This window comes from Eubalaena glacialis, chromosome 2 (assembly GCF_028564815.1).
Source record: "Eubalaena glacialis isolate mEubGla1 chromosome 2, mEubGla1.1.hap2.+ XY, whole genome shotgun sequence".
Taxonomy (NCBI): domain Eukaryota; kingdom Metazoa; phylum Chordata; class Mammalia; order Artiodactyla; family Balaenidae; genus Eubalaena; species Eubalaena glacialis.
The window spans coordinates 181,654,275-181,678,430 of NC_083717.1; the positions used below are offsets into that span (position 1 = coordinate 181,654,275).

The window sequence follows — 24,156 nt, forward strand, 5'->3', positions numbered from 1 at the left end:
GTGGTTCAGAACGGCCAGCTGATGGCACATATTGTGCAGCAGCCCAATCTTATTGAAAGCTGAGTAGCATCTTAGTGTTTGCGACCACTTTCCACTGTCAGGAACCCGTGTTGCATCATAGCTGCATTCCAAGGAAGATGGGTGATCAGACGTCTGTTCCACTGAGGTGTAAAGAGAAGCCCAGGGCCTTGGCTAGGGTCATGTACCTGATCAAGGACTGAGCCCAGAATAGCCCAAAATAGAAGCTGAGTCTTGTTGTTGGCTCAGTCCTGTTTCCTATGCCATGCTGCACCCAGGGTGGAAGTTGAGAACTATTTGGGCTCTTTGGGGAAGTGTGTTTATAAATATTAATGCCTACTCTGTGGTAAGGAAAATAGTACGTATAAACTAAACAATACATCCATCAGAATATGAGCTCCACTGGGGCAGGAACTGCGGCTTTTTTTTGTTGTTGCCATCTCCAGCCTCTAGGAAGACGCTCGGTATGTGTTTAAATGGATAAAATTTCCCAGTATTTTCTGAATTGTTTCTGCAGCTTTGCATAAATATCAGACAAAGCAGGAAATGCAAGTCAATCTTCTGCAGTGCTTATGGTAGTATGTATCTATATGTAAATATATTCCCTTTTATTTACAGAGCATCACAGCTGCCTAGATCCCAAGAGTTAAACCTCTTTCAAATGATACGAGTCAAAATATACAATAGCTTGACCTCCTAGTATTGTTTAGGTATGTTAAACCATTGCAACTTCAAGGCAAAAATCTAATTTCGTATGGCAGGTTGGTGCTTTATCTGACATTGCTACTAAAATGGGTCTTCTTTTTATTTTTTCTAATCTGTTTTTGCTTTTAGTACAAATCAAAGAATTTTGGAGGAAGAATACTTGTGTCCACTTACTCCATTAAAATAAAATATCTTCAGTATTTAAAAATATTTCCCAAAGAAGGAAAAAAAACTACACATGGGTATGAACTTGGTCGCTAATATTGTCAGCCTTTCCTTGTGAACGAGGCATTCCAAGGGTGGAAGACCGTGTTCTGAGTTGTCACAGCATTTCTGTTCACGTGTTTGGAGTAACAGTAGCATTCGTTTTTATTCTCTCACAGCTTCTGAAAGAGCATGCCTCATCCATACCTAAAGCAGAGTCCTGGCCTATAGTAGGTCAGTTCTCAAGCGTTGGCTCCATGGGGGCCGATGAATCAAAATGGTTGTGTTCTGAGTTTAAAGAGAGCTTGGTGACACCGGGCAAGGAAAGCAAGACCCCAGGAAGTGCTGTTCCTCTTCATCTGGTGAGTGCTTCTCCTCCTTGAGGTCACCGTTCTTATCCTCTGGTCCAGGAGAAGAATCAAGTAAGTCCTCTTTGTCATAGAGAGATGTTTCATTCCGTGGTTTGGGGATGGAAACAGCAGTACATTAGCATAGTCATTTGTAATCAAGTGGCCCTAATATCATTTGGTGCTGGGAGCTTGCTGGTTTGTTCAGAGCTCCATCTCAGCCACAGACTAGACTGCGAATTCTCCATTCCTTCCTTCAGGTCGTCAAGCCAAGGGAAAAAATACTTGATAAATCATTGCCAGCAGAATTACAAGCATTATTAATTTAGAGACCTTTGAATTAATAATTTGGCATTCAATTCAGTGTTAATTTGTCATTTCAGAGGGAAAAAAAATACTCAAATGGAAATGTAATTTTCTTTCATTGACTATAAATGCTTTCTGTAGTTTAATTACTAGAAGTTTAATTTTTTTCAGTAAGATGGGAACTTGTTTAAAATTTAAAGCACATTTTCTAAGTCTTTAGGTATTTCTAATTGAGATTTTCATTTTCTTAAAAACGAATCTTCATTCCTTTTAACAAATAGTTCTTCAACGTGGTACATTCCAAGTGTTTTTTTTTTTTTTTTTTAGATCTATCCTTCAGTGGAAAACGTGCGAACCAGCTTAGAAGGATATCCAGGTAATTGTTGGGGAAACTGTCCTGATTGTATTTTTTGTGTGTGTATATTTCATAAATGCCCTGGTAAACTTTTTCTTTTTTAATTTTATTGGGATATAGTTGATTTACAATGTTGTGTTAGTTTCAGGTGTACAGCAAAGTGATTCAGTTATACATGGCCCTGGTAAACTTTTTAAAACAAGTAATAAAAATGCCTTCCTCCTTGAGACCAGAAAAGTGTTGGTTAGAAATTTAGAGATTATTCTCTCTTAACTAGGTAAGGATCATGAAAGTAGGTAATATTGAGCAGTGCTGTATTCCAAAGATGATGCCATGCAGTTGGGCAATTTGTGTGTTGTTTAATCCTCACAATAATGCTCGGAGTGATTGATGTTTTTACCAGTAAGATTGTTCTCACTTCTGCCACCAGCAGATTGGTTGTCCAGACAAGACGTCCGGATAAAACCAGCTTCCCCTACAGCTGTGTGTCATACCTTTCTCCGACCTCTCTCTCCCCGCATCCCCCCTGCCCGAAGTACTGTGTGGTTCTTCCAGATTTGAATCCCAGATAAAGATAATATTGAAGGTCCGGAACTTACGCTGAATACTGAGATGAAACCTTTGGTATAACCCAGTTGATATATCTCGTCTTGCAAGAGCTTCATCTGTAAATCCTAGAACTGTTTTGTAGACATCTTTCCGTCTTGTCCTCTATTTCCCTTATGTCAGTGCTGGGCACTAAACTTATTTAGAATTCAGCAGCCCCCCAGATAGTGCATTAAGGAGGTATTATCCAGAAACCCAAACAGGGTAATGCCTTGGAAAAAGGGGAAGTCTGATTGGCATTTGCTTATGGCTGGAAGCAGAGTGCTCTGAATTAGACCAGCTTAGTCCATTCATTGCTTATCAAACTACATGTGACCCTGCCAGGAAAATCTCAGTAGGGTTTGGAGTGTATTAGCCCATTTGTTGCTTTTTAACGGCAAGCTAAAATTACTTCACTGAGACTCAGGGACATGGTGATTTTCTGGTTTGTTTGGCTGCTTTTTTTTTTTTTTTTTTTTTTCCTCCTTTCTGTACTTCTAATAGGCTAGATCCATTCAAAGCATGTTTTTTAGTAGGGAAGAACTTGGTATTTTCAATAAAGCTATTGTGTAACTGGTCCTTGAAACCTCAGCTATGTTCTTAGTTAATTTGTAGTGGGAGATACAACATACCTTATTTGATATGTCAGAAATTTAAAGCCCTCTTTGGATATAGATTATTATGGAGAAGTTCTAACGTGTTTGGAACGTCACTGATGAATCTACAGTGAACTTTCTTCCTTTCAAAGAGGAACAAAAATTGGCTTCTAATTGTGTTTCCACTTGGAACTGTATCTTCATTCTCTTTGTAGGACTATGGCTTTTAGAATTCCTTTTTAAAAATGTAACTGTTTACTGAACATTTTAATTTAGTGATCCTTTTATTTCATTTGTAAGAATCTGTGTAGCTAGGACAAAGTCTATTTGGAAATATCAGTGTAAAAGGTGAAGGAGGCAGGAGAACCAAGTTTTTATCCTAGTGTGCCCTCCCCCGAGTGTCCTGGTCTTGGGCAAAAAACAGGTGCACCAGACCTCATCTTGCAAAATGTGGCTAAGGGTGTCTCACCTGCATCAGGACAGCAGGATGAGCAGAGGTTCATTCTCTGGTCTTTCCTAACATTTCAGATCTGTGCTATTATAGATGTTAAATTTCCACCACCACTACCACCCCAGTGATTAAATAGCTTTTTCTATTCAGGTAGTAAACATTTACTATTTGACATGCATACCTAAGAAAGGAAACCCCACTGAGAGAGCAAACCCAATGCAGGTTTGTTTAGCCATTTTCTTTCAAAGAACTATTCCATAAGATGAAATAAGTAGTGGTTTTCTTTTACCTTCCAACTGTTTGCTGTAGATTTTCTTCTTAACGAAGGATCCTCAAATTATAGTCAGTAATTTTCATTTGTTTATTTTATTTTTCTTATTTTAAAAGCTGGGGGCTCTCTTCCCTATAGCATCCAGACGGCGGAGAAACAGAATTGGCTCCATTCCTATTTTCAGTAAGTAATAGGTTTAGAATGCTGCCTTTGCTTCTTTAGGGTAAAATAATGTTATTTGTCAGTCTGATTTTTTTTAAAAAAAGAATCTTATATAGCTATATTTTTTATCTGCATATGTTAGTGATAGAAATCATTTAAAACAAGGTTCTAAACATTTCTTGGAAATGGTTTTTAATACCAAAGAGTCAAATATTGGCATACAGAGAAAAAGGTAAATAAAAGAACATGTTGTGAAGTTTCGAATTTACATAAGCAGCGTTTTCGTCCATATTTCCAAAATATGTTATCCTTTTGTCTACACATTCATACGCTGTGAAACCACAGGCTTACCGAGGGAAGAATCCATGCCACTCTCTCCAGGGCACGGGGTGGCCTTTGGCTTGTTGTAACAGTTAGCAAATGGCCGAGTGTTCAGGTCAGCGGGGTGTCCCACGTCCTCTTCTGGCTGCAGTGGCTGCACATCCTGCGTGTTCTAGGCCAGTTCTAGTTTCATACTTGCTTCAACAAGCATTCATTTTGCTGGACGCCAGAAACGAAGGCAGATTACATTTTTGTAGCTTTTAGTCTGGGAGTTCCCTGGCGGTCCAGTGGTTAGGACTCCACACTTTCACTGACGAGGGCCCGGGTTCAGTCCCTGGTCAGGGAACTAAGATCCCACGTGCGGTGCAGTGAGGCCAAAAAAAAAAAAAGCTTTCAGTCTAATTCAGTATGCCATGCATCCTGGAGCCTTTCTTTAATGCTTTCTTTGGAGATGTTTGGTTTTGCAGAGGACATTTTTAAAAATTGAACTCCTTTCAGTATTGTCTTCATACAAGTGAATGTAACAATCTAATAACGAATCTACCTAATCCTGATTTTACTCTTGCAGGCAATCTGTTTTCTTAAGGGACCATCCTCTTATATTCATAAGTAAGGATTGTTGCTTCATAATATAGGTCATTTTTTTCCCATGGAACCTTAGTCCTAAAAATGTTGGAAACTTAGAAACAAAACTCAGATATATGAATATCAGCATTTGACTAGAATATTTCTGAATTATCCCCCTGCCTTTCAACATTCCATTTTGATATTCATACTGTTTGTATTTTTCCCATTTTGTATTTTATTCTTTCAACAAGCATTTGGTGAGCCTCTTGTACTCAGTAACGTGCTCCGGGAGCACAGTTCCTGCTTTCAAGGAGACCAGATGTGCATACATGCGGTTAAAAGCACAATAGAAATAATATGTATGTGTATGTATGTGTATTCATAACAAGGTGGGAAGGCCATACGAAAGGTTACAGTGCTTTTTGTAGGTGGTGGTAAGTTTTTCTTCTACGTACCTACATTCTAAAATGAACATGTGTTGTGCTGTTAGCTGAATACAGTTTAAGGAGATATCACAGGTCATATCACAGAGAACGAGGTACTCACTGTTTTTTAGATGATAGGATTTTGCTTTTGAGACAGTTTCCTCATACTAGGACTATGACCAATTTATATTTTCTAATTAGTGATGTGTGTCTTTCCCGTCACTAGCAAATGGTCAGCCGACACGTCAGGCCGCAGCAATGCCATGCCACATATTAAGACATATATGAGACCCTCTCCAGACTTCAGTCAACTTGCGTGGTTCCTTGTCACAAGGTACGTAGTTCTTACATTCCTGACGGGAGGAGTTGTTAAAGTGTATTTGTAACTCCTGCTACGAGTACTGAATAGGGTTCCAAAAAGTGACTTTGTGGATTGTCATTAGTTTTCTGTGTGTATGTGTGTGTCTTATATGAGCCTTGTTTAAAGTAGGCCCACGACATGAATCCCTTGGTAGAGGGATCATCGCCTGATTTTACTTATAAGTGTAGATGTTTACACGGTTTGCATAAAGTTTGTGTTTACTTCTGTATTTAATACCTCAGAAATAGGAATTAGGCAAATTGACATTTGGAGTAAATACAGAAGAAGAATAACATGGTAAAATTAATATTCCTTAATTATTTTCTTCTTAGATAAGTGAAACTTGAGCAATCAAATCTCTTTGTGTTTTTTTTAAACATCTTTATTAAGATGTAATTAACGTACTATAAAGTTCACCATTTGAAGTCTACAATTTAATGATTTAGTATATTCACAGAATTATGAAACCATCACAATAATCCAATTTTAGATTATTTTTGTCACCCCCTATAAGAAAGTCCCTACCTATTAGCATTTTTGTGTCTGTTTTTATAACAAGCTATAAAATAGAGCTAGACTAGAACTTTAGTTCCTGGCTTCTAGTCTGAACAGAGACCGTTAGGCATCTCTTCATAATTTAATAACACAGTTGATGCCAATAGCAACTAATTAAGGTGTCACAGAGTAGAATTATTTCTTTAATGATGAACAAACTTTTAAACAGAAGTTTAAAAGCTTTCATGAACACACTTTTCAACCAAAGAGCCACTTAGAAGTAACCAAGTTACTTTCCTAGTTTATGGAAATTAGTGGCTAACCTTTGCCCCGCCTCCGGATACGGGTCCGAGACCCAAACAGTGTTAGTGGTGGAAGTTAGATGTGAGAGAGGGCTTCCCAGACGTTTCTGAGGAGCCATAGCACAATGGGAAAGCATACTTTTGAGTCCTAAAGATCGGACTATTCTGTTATTTACTAGCTCTGTGAACTTGGGAAATTTATTTAACCTGAGGCTCTTTCCTGTTGTATAAAATGGGAAAAGTGATGGCTGCCTTTGGGGGTTATTGTGAGAGTTAAATGACAGAGCGCAGTGCTGGAGACATATCAGCCCATGACATGAGAGCTGTCGTTACACTTGTTCAAGCTCTGCCGTCAAGGCTGTGAAGGATGGCCAGGGGAATTAGTGCCCTTCTCTTTGCTGTGTGCCTATAAAAAGAGAAACTTCTGCCTGTGAAGAGTAGGTCACGTGAGTATGAGACGTGAACTGTAGATCCCCTGGGTGGAGAAGTCATTGCCTGAGACAGATAGGAAGTGCCAAGGAGAGCGGAGGCATGGAAGGCCGTGTGGCCCCTCTGTGGGTGAGGAGTTTGGGCCTTGGTGAGTGGGAGATTGTTACTTCCTCCCCCAAGTGTATTTTAAATAAAATACACTTGAGAAAGCTAGATTATTACCAGTATTCCTGAATTCAAGTGATGAGAAATTAAGTTATAATACTACCCAGTCTTCTACGAAGTTAACCAATAAAAACATGAATTTGGGCCTAACGTGGATCCTTGAACAGCCTCCCAAGGGACCTGGATATTCAGAGACCACATTTCAGTGTCAGCTCACCTATGTGCTCAGTAACTGTCTGTTAAACCAGCTTACTAAGTTGCAAGGAGAAAAACCTGGCTTTTAATACCGGTTCTGTCACATCGTGATGCTGTGTGTGACCTTTGCTTCCTGTATACGCTGATGAGTCAATAGGACTCAATGAAATTATCTACTTGCTTCTGATTCTACAATGCTACCATTGGAAGCATTGCGGAGTGGTAGGCCATCATAAATCCCAAGGGCTACTTTATTACAAAGCTTGTTGTTTTGCTCTGTGTTGAGTACCTGAAATGATGTGACATTTCCCTCAATCAGATCTGACAGATTCTCTACCCATTATATTATGTTTTTATACTCATCAAGGCTCTTACTGAAATCATACCACTTTGCAGCAATGTTGAATTGAATTTGAAGGCTATTCTTCCAACTTTGGTTAAAATCCTCTTAACTATTAGCAGAATGTTTTTTCTCAAAATAGGGTCAGAACAATATAAAGAAACATATCAGTTATTGGGGAAAAGTGGTCCCGTCTAGCATCATGGGTTTTTTGGCTGAGAAAACAGGTGCCCCAAGAAATTAAGCATTCAGAAGCGTGCAGCTCACCTTTTGTCCACACGGAGTGATCAGAAGTGATCTCTTTTACTCCCCTCCTGCCGTTGGGTAGACTTTTCCTCCAAGATGTCAGTGTCGAAGTCTTCTATGTAAGAGTGCTCGCTGTGGGTCTTTGAGGGTTACTAGAGATGGAAATCCTGGTGCCGGGGACCCAGGGATAAAGGAGAGGAGAGGCTGTTTGGAGGGCTGGCCTGTAGGATGGAAATGGAAACGTTGGGTCCTGGGAAGGGAGGGACAATTCCTCTCGCGCTGCCGTGTTAGTCAGGGTTCTCCAGAGAAATGGAACCAGTAGATGAGATACACAGAGAGGTATTTTTATTTTAAGGAATTGACTCGTGATTGTGGGAGCTTCAAAGTCCAGAATCCATAGGGCCAGCCCGCAGCCTGGAGTCTCGAGTCTCCAGTCCTGTGTTGCAGTCTTGAGCCTCTCTTTACTTTCCCTGGAAAAGACAATTTGGGGATTGTTTTTCCTCAAAGTGGAGTGAAAAGGATAGATGTGCTTCACAGAAGTTGCATGAAATTTACTGATTATGATTTAAGGGCACTAAGGGAGGCTGAGATTAAGTTAACCCCATGAGTAATCCTTTTCTACGGGCTGAGTTTCATAGTTTAACGACAGTGTGTGGTCAGCCCTGGGAGCACGACTGGGAAAAAGAGCGAGGTGTGCTCCTGCCGTGCAGGGGCTGCGGGGAGAGACGACGCTGGCCCCTCGTCGTTTCGCTGTGTAAGGACCAGTGTTAGAAACATATTTTCTGACTGGAGCAGGGTCTGGTTGGGTGAGAGACCACCAGCTAAAGCTAAGAAAATGGTATTTCATGTAGGTCTCGAGGTAGGTCTGAAAGTAAACCAGGTGGATTGTGAGGGGAATCTGAGCCAAGGGGCTAGGGGACGAAGGGCACAGAGCTGAGAAAGCCCATGAGACTTTCAGGGAGAATCTGAGTGAGTCCATGCAGCTAGATGAATAAAAACAGATTCAGATACCTTCAGAATAGATCTTATCAGACAGGTGCACCTGTGTTCTTGCACTTAAGTCCAGAAAGCATCTACTGTCAGTTGATCCATGTAATATTTGGTGGTGGTTTTGTGCTGTGAATGTCTGCTGTAATACTGACTGGCTTAATTATAACTTGGAAGTTAATTGAAGAATTTGAAATTTGTCTTTGTGAATCTGTGGCTTCTAATTTTATTCTGGAACACCTAGACCAAAAACTATACTTGCCAAGATGTTTAAAGGATAACAAGTAAGATTCATTCAGGGATTTCGACATGCCAGGTACTGTTCTAAATGCCTTATGTACGTTTATTCATTGAATGCTCACAACAGCTCCATGAGGACTTGGAGAAATGAGTGGTTGAAAAGGCTGCCCGTGGTCACACGGTAGTAAGTGGTAGAAGCAGGATTTTAACCCCAGGCATTTGGCTCCACGACTGGCACTCTTCAGCATTACCTTCTAATGCCTCTTAATTAAGATACGGTTTTAGTGCTCCTGTTTTCTTGAAGACCAGTTAGGTCAAAAGAAACTGCAGCACATTTTTCTTTGTTATGTAAAAGAGAAAAAGCCCCCATAGTACTCCAGTTTTATGAAAGGATACCTGAGAGACGTAACTTCTATAACAATTTAGAACATACTTAGAGCCCGCTCTCCAGCCCTTTCATAACAAGGGAAGGTACAGATCCCAAGTATAAGTGACATCTACTAGTAACTCCTTTCTTTTTTGTTTTTGTTTCCAACCTTATCTCCCAAACCAAGCTCATCTATCTAGAAAGAGGTTCCTTTCCCGTCATCCCTTTTTGCCCCAGAGGCACCTGCCCACTCTCATCAGGCTTGAAGCCCAGCTGTCCTCTTGTGCTCTTCCTCCCTTGGAGCGTTTACCGAGGTCCTTCCTCCTATGGATGCTGGGCACTCGGGATAAAACAATAAGAAGATTTACGTAGTGCCTTTGAGATGCTCAGAATCTCAGAGATGTCAGAAGCCAGACACAGAAATGATTTCAGTAGCAAGAGATCAACTGTATTCTTGAGGTAGGCACGTGGATGCTTTCGAAATAGCTATCAAAGCTTACTCGTCCTTCAAATGTCTCAAAGTTTCCTTTTCTAATCCCCGGACTTCTGAAATGATTGCCTGTCTGCCGTCCCGTCGCGCAGGTCGTCCTCTTCCCAGGCCACCTGTCCTCGCTGTCCATGACCATTCATCTTCCAGAGACACGGGTCCTCCTCATCGTCCCATGTTCAGAATCCTCGCCCGTTTCCTGTACGCTGAAGTCTGGAGTCCCCCGTTGGCATTCAGACCCTGGCCACCCCATTTCCACCTTGCTTCTCCTGTACTCCCTGGCGGGAACTGCCAGCAGCAGCCGGGCTGGCCTCCTTTGCCCCTGAAGTCATCCTGCCAGCAGCCCACGGAGTCCCCTTTCCAGACGCCTTGGTCCTTTTCCTCTGCCTCTCCAGCTGCTGCTCTTCTCGTCAGTGTTGTGCTCAGGGCTGGCCTCTTCTCGGGGAGGCTTTGCCAGCCTCTACTGGTCTCTCCGTCCTGCACATCCTTAAGAGCACTTGTGCGTGTGCTTGGGAGCTCACTGTCCTGCCTCACCTTGTAGAGAGGAGAGAGCATGAGCTTTACATCATCAGACGGTCCTGGACGAGACGATCTGTCTGATCCTGAACGAGTCTTCTGCCGTGAACAAGTTTCTTAACCGCTCTGAGCCTCAGACGCCTCATTGCACAGCAGCCACGAGGGTGTGAGGTGCCACGCTTGGTGATTTGACGCACAGGCAGAAGAGTTCACCTTTAAGTTCAGAGCGGTAAATTCACTGATAAAGTGTAATGAAAGAACTGGAAGTGGAAGAGCACAATCTTGACACAAGGGTCACTGGTGATAGTCCAGTGCGTGTGGCCCGTCCGTGTTACCTACCCCACCATTAGAATGAGAGGTTCATGCTCTCATGGAATTTGCATTAGGACCAAAGAGGTTCTGTCAAACAGCTCGTTGTATATGTGTTATGTAATTGCAGTGTAATTCTTTTCTGACCATTCTGCATTAGTAGATTTTCACCCAGCAAGGCCTACACTGACTTTCAGTTCTCAGCTTAAACGTCAGTGAAACTCTCCTTGCTTCCTCAGCCTCCTGGTGTCCATCTATCCAACAACTCATGGTACACAGATTACTTATTTTAGCCATTGCTCTTTCCAGACACTACTCTGTTCCAGGCAGGGTGTCCATATGCCCTGGGCTTCTTGCATGGTCTGTGTTGTTTCCCTTTCAGTGTGGTTGCTTGTGTGATCCCTGGCTTCCCCTCTCACCTCTGAGCCAAGTCCATTTCTGTCTTGTTCAGTGCCCCCCGGTGCCTGGCATGGAGGGGTGCTCAGCACAGATTTGTTAACGAGGAATCGAACGAAGGCCAGGATAGAGGCTGTACCAGTGAAAGCACTGCCTAGACTTTGTGTGGAATTTACTGTGGGAGATGCTTCAAAGGCGAGTCCTGGGCTTGGGGTGTGGCTGGTAGGGAGATGGGGGATGGTCACTATCATCAATAGAGAAGTCAGGAAATGAAACTGGTTTCGGTGGGAGAATGGTCAACTCGATTAGACTGATTTATTATAGTGGGACGGTCAAGTGGAATTGTTTATTGGCGATGTTGCACTCAGAAGGTCGGTGTACACGTGGTATATTTTGGAGTTCTCTTTGGAACTGATCATGGACACCCTGAGCCTTTGTGGATGGTCAGGGAAGAGTGGAGCACAGGGTTGGTGCCTGGGAGGGGAGGAACATACAGGGACTAAACATCACATTAACCGAGTGTTCCGCTGCCACACAGATGAATTGGATCCAAGCCTTCCCTCCTGAGATAAAGAACAACTAACTGGTCACCATCTTCCATGAAATAATCTTCCTTCTACCTAAGAAATGTTCTATGTTGTATTTTGGGCATCATAAAATTTAACCATTCATTTCAACATGTATTTATTGAGCACCTGCTATGTAGCAGGTACTTTTCCAGGTGCAGGGAGTGCAATAATAAAATGTAATCCTTGACTTTATGGTGGTGAGATTTACACAAAAACCAAATTTATATGTATCAAACGGTGATACTTGCTCTAGAGAAAAATTAAGTAGAAGAATAATTTGGGTGCACAGTCCTTTACTCAGAATCCTTGAGACAAGATGTATTTGGAGCATGGAAACATAATATGATACATATACCATCTATTAACATCCTTAGTGGAGTTACAGGTAGCCTCATGTTAGCTTAGGTCAACTTTTGTCACCTAATGAGTTAACAAAATTAAATTTTGCCATTAAATATAATAAGTTAGGTAATAGCTTAATTTCCAAGTTGGTTTCGGTTGTTTTAGATTTTCAGAGCTAACATGTAGTGCTTACGCTAAGTTCCAGGCATTCTTCTAAAAGCACAGTCCGTACACACATACACTCATGTAATCCTCATAACAACCCTACAACAGAGCTGTTAGTCCCCTTTACAGGTGGGAGAACTGAAGCACAGAGAGGGTCAACAAGCGCCCAGGAACCCAGTAAGATCCTCAGGCACTATGCTATCCCTGTGTCAGGAAGGGAGGCTGCTCATGAATAGGATGGTCAGGGAGGGCCTCAGTGACGTGGTGACTTTTAAGCAGAGACCTGAAAGAAGCCAGGGAGCCGTGTGGATGGAGAGCTGGGGGAAAGCGTTCTGGGCAGAGAGGCAGAGTTGGGGATATTCTGGTTTGTGATTGAGAAACCAAGTGGGTATTGCTGGAGTGAGTGGGATTGGAGGGCTGGGGAGGTCAGAGCAGTAACTGGCATTTTGGTCAAGATAATCCTTTGTTGTGCAGGATTGTCCTGTGCGTTATAGGGTGTTTAGTAACCTGGGCCTCACATACGAACCGCCATATCATGGTGAAAGCCATCCAGATGCCCCATGCCTTTCTAAATATCCCCTAGATTGTCTCTCCTGGTGGATGATATTGTCATCTTTGAGAATAAATTCAGAACTCTGTGAACAACTGATTTATGAGTGCTGCTGTTCTTTCACGTAATGTATTTTCCTACTTTAGAGTGATGAGGTGGGGTTGTAGAGAGAACCATGGATTCTAGTCTAAATGAAACGATAATGCCAGCAAACCTGACAATCCATCCACAAAGTGGCAGACGTATTATGTTTTAAGAATGGGGATTTTAGTGAAAGATAAATACATCAAAAGCTGCATGCATTTAACTCCCTTTTTTTTTTTTGACACTTTACTACTTCGAGCTATTACCCCTCCATGTTAATGTTCACGTTTGGGATGAATAAGTACTTTTTACTAAAACAAATTTCCCAGAAAAAAATTATAACAGTAATAAGCAAGATGGATGATAAGCAATGTGAATTTTGACTGTAACCTAAAAATGAGACTTCTTTTTTTTAATAAGCCAGATTTGCACGTCCAAAGAAGCGTTGCCCTTCAAGGTGGTCACCTTTTGAAACTAGATATTTTATGAAGAATACTGCCACTGCTCAAATCCTTTTGCCACTCTTTGGAATTTCCTTCAAAATGGGTTTACATGGCACATTAACGAGTACTGTTTCTTAATAGACATGCTTCTGTTCTAGGCCTTGTATAAGGTTATTGTTGCTTTGTAATAAGTTACCATAAACTAAGTGACTGAAAACAATGCAGATTTATTATCCTGCAGTTTCTGTGGGTCAGGAGTCTGGACATGGGTTAGCTGCACAGGACCAGAGTGTTGACCAGGGAGGGCTATGATCTCCTCTAAGGCTCAGGGTCTTCTTCCAAACTCACTGGTTGTTGGCAGAATTTAGTTGCTTATGGCAAAGCGTAGCTGTTTGCTTCTTCAGAATCAACAGGAGAATCTCTCCTCAGGAAGGACCCAGTCCCTCCTTTCAGGCTTCACCTGATTAGGTCAGGCCAACCCAGGAGGTTTATCCCAAACCTTTTGATTAACTTAAAAGTCAAGGGATTCGTGACCTAATCATGAGAATGAAATCCCATCATACTCACAATTTTTGCTTACACTCCAGGGGAGGGGATTATACTGGATACGTACACCGGGGGCAGGGGCAGAAGTCTTGGGGGCTGTCTTCCAGTTCTGCCCTCCACCGGCCTCATTGGTATTCATCACCCAGCTTGATTCATCCATCTTATTCTCCAGCCTTGACTTGAAATAATTTCTTACTATTTTTAAAATTGAGGTTTATTTTCCATAGTTAAGGGAAACACCCCTTGAATATACTCAAAAGACTGAACCTCAGGCTCTAGAGGCTGTTTAAGAAGTGAAGTTCTAGCATTATTTGGAGCCAAAGAAAGCAGCTTTATTGGAGTGAGGTAATAACCCTGCAGCATGATTGCTTTGGAGAACCACATTCACTAGGGTGTGTAGAGTTGTTAAAAAATAAGGATAATAAGTCTTATAAAAGATAAGTAGGATCCTAAAAGATCTAATTTCCAGAAAAAACAAAAAACCTCATCACTTTAGAAGTGTACTTCACATATTTCCTGTAGTGTGTGCATAATGGTCACTGGTCACTTCTGTACCCATCGTAAGTAGAGGATGTTGGCTTCCTGGTCATAGGGACTTGGTTTTACCCAGTTGACATTTCACAAATGTGGAAACTGGCTTGAAGATCAGGGACTGAAATCTTATAAAAATGCTAGCCTTAATATAGTTTTCATCTTCTGTTTTATTTATCCTTTGAAATACACAAAAATCACAAAGTTTTCATTTCCTCTCTTTCATGATGTGTTGTGATTGGGATTCTGACTGAAAACCTTTTTTATAGATCCTGGGTTATGTTTTGGTATAGAGCAGTCACATCACCTAAATCTGCACTAAAACCATTTTTAATGAAGTTTCCGCGTGATTGGACTTGTATACATTAGAAGTTTTTGTTCTGCTCTAAGAGAAAATGAATTCATAATTCCCATACTTCTTTTCCTACGAAAATGCTCTTCCTGACACTTGGTAATTTTGTGCAATGTCTGTGTTTTCTTTCAGACCACTAACTATAGCACCTAATACAGTACCTGGTCTGCAGTGGCTCAGGAAATTTTGAATGAATGTGTGGTATCCCTCTTAATCTAACTACAGTACCGTTCATTTTCTGACCGCTTCTCAGGTTTAAGTATGTCTTCCTTTCTGTACTGTCCAGAACACTTAAGCTTATCCTTTTTTTTTTCTTTTTTTTTTTTAAACTTAAGCTTATCCTTAAGGTTGGTCTCAAATCTTCCCCTTTGCAACTTCTTCTAGCTCAGCAGACATGATTCATTATTTTTCCTTTGTGTTTTCAAGCACCTCTTGCCTGGTCCTTTTACATCTCCCTTGTTGGTCTTTGGGCATCCATTGGCCTCAATTTATTATGAGCTGCTTGAGAGTGGGTGCCAGGTCTTACTCACCTTTATCCTCAGCATCTAACACTGTGCCCAGCATATGGTTAGGGACCAGTACGTATTTGAATCAGCACCCTTTTCAGAACTCTTTTGTTCAAATAAGTTATATCCACACATCATAGAACAAGGGTATGCAGAGCAGGTTTGTCTTCCCACTCCTGTTCCCCAGCCATCCTGCTCAACCCCAAACCACTACTGCTAGTTTCTTAGCTTTAACCCCATCAGCCCTTTCAAACTCAGGTACCTCAGATGATGATTTTATCCAATCAGCCATCATACTGTGGAGGAAATGGCCCTGAGGTAGAGTCCAAAGATCCATGTCCTAATTCGGGATTGCCGCTTACTAGCCTTGCCTCTCAAATTTTGGGAAAGTCATTTCTTTTTTTTTTTTTAATTTTATTTAATTTATTTTTTTATACAGCAGGTTCTTATTAGTTATCCATTTTATACATATTAGTGTATACATGTCAATCCCAGTCTCCCAGTTCATCATAGCACCACCACCCCCCAGGGAAAGTCATTTCTAATCTGAGCCTTTTCTCACTTATGGAATGCTCAGAGGAGGAGGATAGGAAGTAAGTGTGAAGGTTACCCATTTAACGGCATGATGTATGATGATGTTAGTCAACTGCTTGGTTTTTACTGGCTACTGACAACCACGTGTTATTATTAAGGTCGTGTTCATTAGGCCTCTAGGGAGTCAAGAAAGCTTATCAAGACTTTATCTGTTTTGTTTATATGACATATGGATGTGTAGTATGTGACCTAAAGATTTTCCATAGGTATAGCCTTTTCTCAACTCAATGTGGTTAAGTTAAAAACTGGTCATAATTATTCTATATAATCAAGGCAAGTATATTCAGCCAGAAGAATATGTTCAAAGAAACTTAAAACTAGCACTTTAGCTTGAACTTATTAGAATGTTTTATTGGCTGGCTTTTGTCTGGTTGCTTTTATGGAAAGCTATTTATAGTTCTCCATCCTACTGTGAAATCATCCTGTGTTTGATGGGCAGCCTGTTATGGAATTACTGGAACATAATGACAAATACAGTGTTTAAATTTTACCACAGGACCAAGCAGGCAAGAAGTTGAGCTTGAAGAAGCAACCTTGGCTGAGAAGATAGTGGCTAGGAGTAATTGGCAAACCCAGTGAGAACAATTATGAAAGCTGTGCGTTGTGGGTGGGCAGAAAGCAGCGATCCCTGTTACAGTTGCCTAGCAACCGACAGGCATTGCAGGATGGTCGGGATGAGTAGAAATGTTAGTGCTGCCACTTCAGGGGAAAACAAGACAAGTGCTTGACTAGAAAACGACTGTGGCTTTTTGAGGAAACATAAAGGAGACTCTCCCCCCCTCTGCTTTTCCACATAGCTGTGCAATGTTTCTCTTATGTCTGTTCCTTTGATTCTGAAACAAACAGTCTTTTTCCTCCTTTGTCTGAGCTTTTTGCTAAAAATCAGATTGGATCACACAGAAAAATATTCATAAATGTCATTGGAGTAGACTTGGTTGCCTGGCACTGCAGCTCCAAGTTGGTATGCTTCAAGTACTTGGTTACAAATAATGGTTATTAGTATGAAAGTCTGCAAATGACTTCCTTTATATGTTAGAGATGATTCAAGGTCCCTCACTTTCTTGCATTCTGGTACAAGTAGACCAAGGTCAGTACATGCCGCTTTTCATGCTCGTGGGAGCAAGTCTCCTGAAGCACTATTCCTGATGGGAGAAAGCTTGAGACCCCCCCAACCTAGGGCCTCTAGACCCTTTGTACGCTGGTATTGCTAGTGACAAGCTGTACCTGTGGCTAGAGATGACGAGGTACTGTCTGGGAGTTCTGCACCAGGAACTGGCCTCCAAAGAAGACGCCTCACAAATGATAACAAATACTTGTGTGGTGCTTATTGTATGCTGACTCATTTAATGCTGATTCATCTAATTCTCCCAGTTGAGATCTAGGTACTATAATCCTCATTTTAGAGATACGAAAACTAAAGCATAGAGACCTTGAATAACGTGGCCCAGTAGGCAAGGTGGTAGAGCTAGGATTCAAACCCAGAGAGTCTAGCATGAATATTTCTTGCCTGTGTGCCAGACACTGCTCTAGGCTTTGGTGATGGATGATGAACAAGACAGGCATGGCCCCTGCCCGCAAGGAGCTTGTGTTCTAGTTGGTGTAGCCCTGTTGCCTTCTGCTTCGGGATCAGCACTGCTGGCTAAGTCTCTGGGGAGAACACGCAGCTCAAAAACCCACCGCAGCCCCCTTTCCTAAGAGCAACTTGTCAGATCGTGCTTCCTCCCCACTAACAGCCTCCAGCACTGCGGAGCTGGCTTTCCCCAACTCTTCTCTCCTGACCCTTCGATGAAAATGCTCTGACTTCCTACCCATCACTTTGCCATAGCTTCCCCCCCCCACCCCCTCCCCACCCAGTGAAGGTTGTGGTTTCTGCCATAGCTGTCATTTGTGGCCCCTGCTGCACAAGCTCAGATGACAGTGTGGCTGGCCGTGAGAGGCCTGATGCTGCTTTTTCCTAGCCTTTGCGTGTCCTGCCTCTGTTAGTCTTTTGAGCATCCGGTCTGTGCCAGGCTTTGGTAGGGTCCAGTGCTTCAACCTTCCGGGTTCTCCTAAAACACTTCTTCATCCTGGTCATCATTTCCCACTTACTAGTCAACATCCGGGCACCTGACAGATTTCTCAAGCGCCTGATTCCTCTGGCTTCTGCCCGTCTACACTGTTCATACCAAACTCAACCACCCTGCATAGTGGTTCATGCCGCCTAGAGCCTGGATCCTCTGGATGTTCCTGTCATCCCACATTGCTTTGAAGTCCCTTATCATTCAGTCTTTTGCTCATCTGCTCTGCCTTTGCAGGTGCACATTCAGTACCTGTTCTTGATACCATGCTGGGCCTATGGGCCTGCAGGCGTCCCCGAGCTTGGGATATTGATCACTAGATCTGCCCATCCACCGAGAGCTTGATCGGGACGTAGGTGGGTGTGCGCACGTGTGTGTGTTCAGGGGAATTCACAGTTTACACTGTGGCAGTTCAGGGCATCCAGGGTGGCAGTAATGCAGGGGTGGTGGTTCAGAGAAGAGAGAGATCACTTCTGCATAAAATAACTAGATGAAGCTTCAGGACGTGGCACGTTTTGTGTTTGATAGGCCGAGGTGGAACATTAGGTAGAAGAAATCATGTACTTGAAGTCCTGAGGCAGGGGGCGCTGCCAGAGGGGGCGGTGGTCTGGGCTGGCACGGAGAGCTGTGGGGTGGGAGGGCAGCCTGACCAGTGGATGGGGCAGGGCTTGTGGCGCTGGCCTGACGGGCAGAGGACTTGAGGCTTCGCGGGTGGGGAGCACTGAATGCCTTTGAACAAGGGAGTGAGATCGCCAACAGTGTTTTGCTAATGTTACTGATGGTGTCTGTCCTTGTTCAAGGCTTTATAACTGATGTACTGTTCCCATGATAAGGCCATCCCCGTGCCCTCTGAGATCTAAGTGGAGCAGGTGTTTTATGAATGTAGAAACGGGTGCAGAGCCGAGGCTGCTCATCGAGGACATGGTCGAACCAGCACTTGAACGGCTCTTTCTTCTAAGTCATGACTCTTTCTGGAATTGGTTTATGGGATAGAATAGAGGAAATAAAGCATGGGGGCAGAGAAAACTACTGAGAGACTGGTGCAGAGTTCCAGACACAGAGCTATAAAGGTGGCCGCAGAAGGGAAAAGCAGAGGGGCGTTCGCAATAGAAACCTTACAGAAGAATCCAGAGGAACAGGCTGACGAGAGCAGGGCGGGAGGAAGCTGGAAGAATTGGGTTACCTGCAAGGTCGTGAACGGAACTCTCTGGGGAAGTTACAGACGCAGGCAGAGTTCGTGGAGCTGGTCGCTCACCCCAAGGAGGCTGCCCCTCATGCCGTCCCGGGAGGTTTTTGGGGAAACCACTTGTTGGCTCTGCGGCATCAGTACTTGGCGCTATTGGCTGTGAGGTTCCCAGAGGCTGCCCCACTGTGGGACCCAGGGAAGCAAAGGCGAGGTACTTGCCGTCACAGACTTTGTTTGGGGGCTCAGGGAGGGATCTTCAGAAAGCCTTTCAAGGTCTCTAAGGGAATTGACCAAATACTGGCTATTCATCAGACATTTCAGTGCTACCTGGATTATAAACAGTCCACTGCCTGCAGCCACACCCTTGCTCTCCACAGCTCCTTCCGTTTTCTAAGCTGTTTCGCCACGTGGGAAACCAGGGGCTGGACTAGATCAGTGGTTTGGGGCCATGTTCCCTGGAGCCCTCAGGGTCCTGGAAACCACTTTCAGAGCTCACTGTCCTGCTTTAAATGTTTCCTTTGAACAAAGGACTCTCCAGGTTAAAAAAAAAAAAAAAAGTTAAAAATATATTACAGTAGATAGCCTCCCAGAGCCTATTCTAACAAAATTTCGTGGATCTGTTCAAAGTATTAATACTTTCCAAATGTTTCCTTTGTGCCGTGCTTTACAATTTCCTAAGCACTTTCACCTAGATTATTTTATTCATTCCTCATTATAACCCAGTGAAGGGAACAGATGGTGTTAAACCCATATTATAGACAAAGAAATTGGTGCCCAAAGGATGTAACCCCAAGGTAACAGCTGACCAAAACCAAAACTCAAATCTTATGAACCTGTTGCTCTTTTCAAGTTCTTGTTTTGCCTTTCCACTATAGGAGATGGACCAAAATAATGGAACATTTCAGTAGAAAATGAAATAGCAATCAGTTTTGGGTTATCACATTGGTTACTATTAAATATACACTGAAATTGTTTGATATGGTGTTCTAAATACCAGTTTTGACCCGAAATTTGAAAAGCAACTTTTGATCCCGCTTGGCAGTGTTTTTTGTCATTTTGGATTCTGGATACTGACGTGATGGCTTTTTAAGCCCGTGTGATTCGATTTGTGGGATCAAAGAGAGATGGATTCTTTTACAGACTAAGTTGACCGCTAGGCTGGACTGTGCCGTGGATTGAAAGCTAGGCTTCCAAATGCAGATTCAAAAGGGGGTCGTAACACGCCTGTGACTGAGAAACAAAGTGAGGTTGCAAGTAGATTTCTCAGTCTATTTGGTGATCTGTCAGAATTGTAACTTGCAAAAGCCCACACCCACATATCTTATCTCTTCTAGACTCTGCTCTTGCTTATCTTTGGAAAAACATGGGTCATAATCATTTTCATTTTTCTTTTTCTGCTGGCATTTCTTTGTTGATACATTGTATCTATAAATCAGATACCAGCCCCCAAAACACAGCTGATGTGATGTGTCCTTTTTCGTACTTAATCTGACAAGATTGTTGGACATCTGCAGGATTGGTTTAATTTTAACCATGCTTTGAAGTTCCTGGCACTTTATCACTCATATCTGTATTGAAAATTGGGGGACATATATCTGTATCAAGGAGACCAAAATCCTCTGGACATCCTTTACAAAGTAAAATAGAAGCTCACTGTATCTCTGCCTCGGGGACTTGTGATAGGATTATTGAATCAGTGAAGCAATCTGATGAATGATTTTTGGACCCATCTACCACTATAACCTTCTAGGATTAGGAGGCCCAAATGGACGTGCCTTCTGGAGAATTCCATTGCTTGGTGAGTCACACCAGAGAGAAGGACCAGAGTCAGCCTCCCATAAATTTAGTCAAGTATTCAATGATGGTAATAGGTAGTATCTCTTAAGCATCATGTATGTGCCTGGGACTTTACACACCTTATCTGATATAATCTGCACATCACTTTTATGAGGCAGCTGCATTACTAGACCTTACAGGTAGGGAACTTGAAGATGAGCAGTGTTGGCTCTAATTGTGATTGAAAGGTATGTGAGCTCAGACTCTGCTCTCACCCACTGGCCTACTGTGCCTCTCCTGCTTACTTGTCAACAATTAGACTTTTTCCCTTGATTTTGTGGTTTAAAAGTTTTTAATTCTCTAACCACAATGAACAAAATAGTCTTGATAAATTGTATCTTCTAAGCCTTTGTGTATTAGTCTCTTTTCTCAAATTAATTAGCTATTTCCTGCCCGCCTAACATCTGCAGGATTCAGTCCTGGGAGACATCTGTGGGCTGGAATAGCCATCAACAGCTTCTTGAAAGAGCTGGAGGGGAAAGGGCTCAGTTATCCACAGGAGTGGGTAGGGTGGAAGGCATCGTGGACAAGGAAATGATGTTTGCGAAGATGTGGAGGCAGTTGGTAAATCAATTCAGTTAAGGGTAGGGGAGTCGTGAAAAGACATGCTGCGAAATAAGGTTGAAGGGGGGCTTCCTTGGAGGCGGTTGAGAATCTGCCTGCCTGTGCAGGGGACACGGGTTCGAGCCCTAGTCTGGGAAGATCCCACATGCCGCGGAGCAACTGAGCCTGTGCACCACAACTACTGAGCCCACGCACCTAGAGCTGGTGCTCCGCAACAAGAGAAGCCACCGCAATGAGAAGCCCGCGCACCGTGACGAAGAGTAGCCCCCGCTCGCCACAACTAGAGAAAGCCCGCGCACAGCAACGAAGACCCAATGCAGCCAAAAATAAATAAATAAATTTATTTTAAAAAAAAAGAAAGAAGATTGAAGGGCATAAACTTGGTCAGACTGTGGAGTTTCCTAAATGCCAGGGTATACATTTGCTTTATATATGCTTCAGGAGAAAGGATGCATTGATACTTGGAGAGCCACTGGAGGAAGACATAGAATGAGAAACCAGAGACAGGGCAACCCGTTTGGATCTAAAGTCTGGGGTGGGAAGGACTGAACTAGGGAGATCTTCTTGGAAAGAGAAAGAGAATGATACAGGGGGTTAAAACTTGATATCTCACTGTACATAGCTGCCAGTGGAGCCGACAAGACAAAAGCCCCTGAGATTTCTGAGCCTGACTGAGATTGTGGACAGAATCGAATTCAAAAGAAAGCTGGTTTTCAGAGGGGAAGGCATGCTGATAGTTTTCGGTTTTGGGGGTGTTGGATTTGGGGTAACCATGTGATATCCCAGTGGAGAGATCCAGCTTGTGGTTGCAGGTGCCCGTTTGGAAATGTGATGATCAAAGTTGGACGAGTCTGAGCGTCATCTTCTTAAAGTAACGGTTGCAGGTGGTGAGTGGGAAAGTCGCTGTGGCAGGGAAGAGAGAGGAACCAAGGGCAGAGCAGAAATTTAGAGGGTATGGTTCAGGGTGGAAAGAGCAGCAAATCTGAGAGAAGCTGAGTCAGAGAGCTGGGAGAGAACCAGAATAGTCAAGTGGAGAGAAAGCCAAGGAAACCAGAGGCAGAGGAGAAGGAGAAAACTACATCAGCACAGCAGAGAGGTCTACAGCAGTAGGTCAGCCGCGGCACTCCTGAACATCTGGGGCCAGGTCGTTCTTTGTTATGGGGCCGTCCTGTGCATTGTTGGGTATCTCGCAGCGTCCCTGGCCTCTAGAAAATGTCCCCAGACATTGTAAATGTCCCCTAGGGGCAAAATCACCGCCAGTTGAGAACCACTGATCTAGAAGCCCACGGGGTTTGGCAGTTAAGAATATTATTTGAGTGGAAGGCAGTCAACAGGTTTGGAGGGGAAGAAAGGGAAGCTGCCAACACCCTGTTTTAGCCCAGCAAGACCCACTCCAGACTCTGACCTCCAGAAGTGTAAGACCAAAGATTTGTGTTGTTTCAAGCCACTAAATTTGTGTCAATTTGTAAGAGCAGCAGCGGGAAACTATTGCACACTGTATATCAATAAAAAAGACAAATGACAATTTAAAAGTGGATAACTGGCAGAATTAAGACATAGTTTTAGAGAGAAATTTGACAGAATCCATCAAAATTAAAGATTCTATCCTTGCATATACCTAGATACAACTCACATCCTTTGCAGTGAGAATATCTTTCTGTATTCCTCAAAAATATTTTTCAGTACATAAAAAGAAACAGCCCAAGCACAATACAGGAAAACCTACAGCAAATGCAAAGTGGAAGGTGACTCACAGTGTGTGTGTGTGTGTGTGTGTGTGTGTGTGAGACAGGCACGCAGATGTGGGGTTTGAGGACAGGGTGACAGCAGCACGAGCTCGAGTTGATCGTTTTCCCTCCTCGTCACCCCAGCTGCTCCATCTCCATCCTCTCTCACGTCCACTGTCGACATTCTGTTTATTGCATCTGTCTGTGAGAGCATCTGCTCCCCCACCCCTGTCCTCTGGGATGCGTGGCTAAAAGCTCGGTCTGTTAGGCATCTCTGCGCTCCAGGCAGCCACTGCCAACATCAGGTACCAACCGTGAAAGAAGTGCTGTATCAAAGGACACATTTCCCAAAGCAGCAGTCATCCTCGGGGATTCAGACACCTTGCAACAGAATCTTAGAAGTAAACTCCGTCGGCCGCTCCAGTGCTCAGGCTGGGGTTGGAGGTAATGGCTTCTGCTGCTGCTGCTATGAGATGTTAGGCTTTCAGATGCCGTTGCAGGGTCGGCCCAGAGGTCACCTTCCTTGCTCCCTTCTCCTTTCTTGTGTGGCTGTTTTCCCAACACGTTATCATGGATTTTATCTTCGCGGTTGGAGTATGTAGGTGGAGGGACTGAGTTAGTTAGAGGCGAGTATGGACATCTCTAGTCATTGTAGACTGTTGTCTGGAAAGGGATTTTTGGCCTCATCGGCTGAAATCCCTCATTCTAGAGGCGAGAAGCTAAGGCCCGGGAGGAAGAGGAGTGCCTTTGGGTGTCTTTGTGGGCGATACCCTCTTTCCTGATTTGGGGTCCAGGGAGCTGTTCTCAGCATTGGCCTTCCTTTCTTCACCGTGTCCCTTATGTGGCATTCCTGTGCTTTACTGAGCTTTGTTTCAGGAATTCTCTGTTATACATTATTAGTTTAAATTTACTCTTAAAGCTTTAAACTGTGGGACAGAATTCCCATAGTGTGGGCT

At 43.1% G+C, this 24,156-nt stretch overlaps 1 protein-coding gene across 6 annotated transcripts in view; it reads left to right on the forward strand.

Moving 5' to 3' along the window:
• Positions 1-24,156, forward strand: part of TDP1 (tyrosyl-DNA phosphodiesterase 1) — a 74,503-nt gene that overhangs the window by 27,291 nt on the left and 23,056 nt on the right. For all 6 annotated transcript variants that reach the window (XR_009699577.1, XR_009699578.1, XM_061182804.1 and 3 more), the window contains exons 10-13: positions 1,107-1,289; positions 1,908-1,956; positions 3,955-4,021; positions 5,540-5,647. Coding sequence is in view for 4 of the 6 variants with exons in the window: in XM_061182804.1 (XP_061038787.1) it covers positions 1,107-1,289; positions 1,908-1,956; positions 3,955-4,021; positions 5,540-5,647 (407 nt within the window). In the remaining 2 variants the exon portion in view is untranslated. The remainder of the gene's footprint in view (positions 1-1,106; positions 1,290-1,907; positions 1,957-3,954; positions 4,022-5,539; positions 5,648-24,156) is intronic.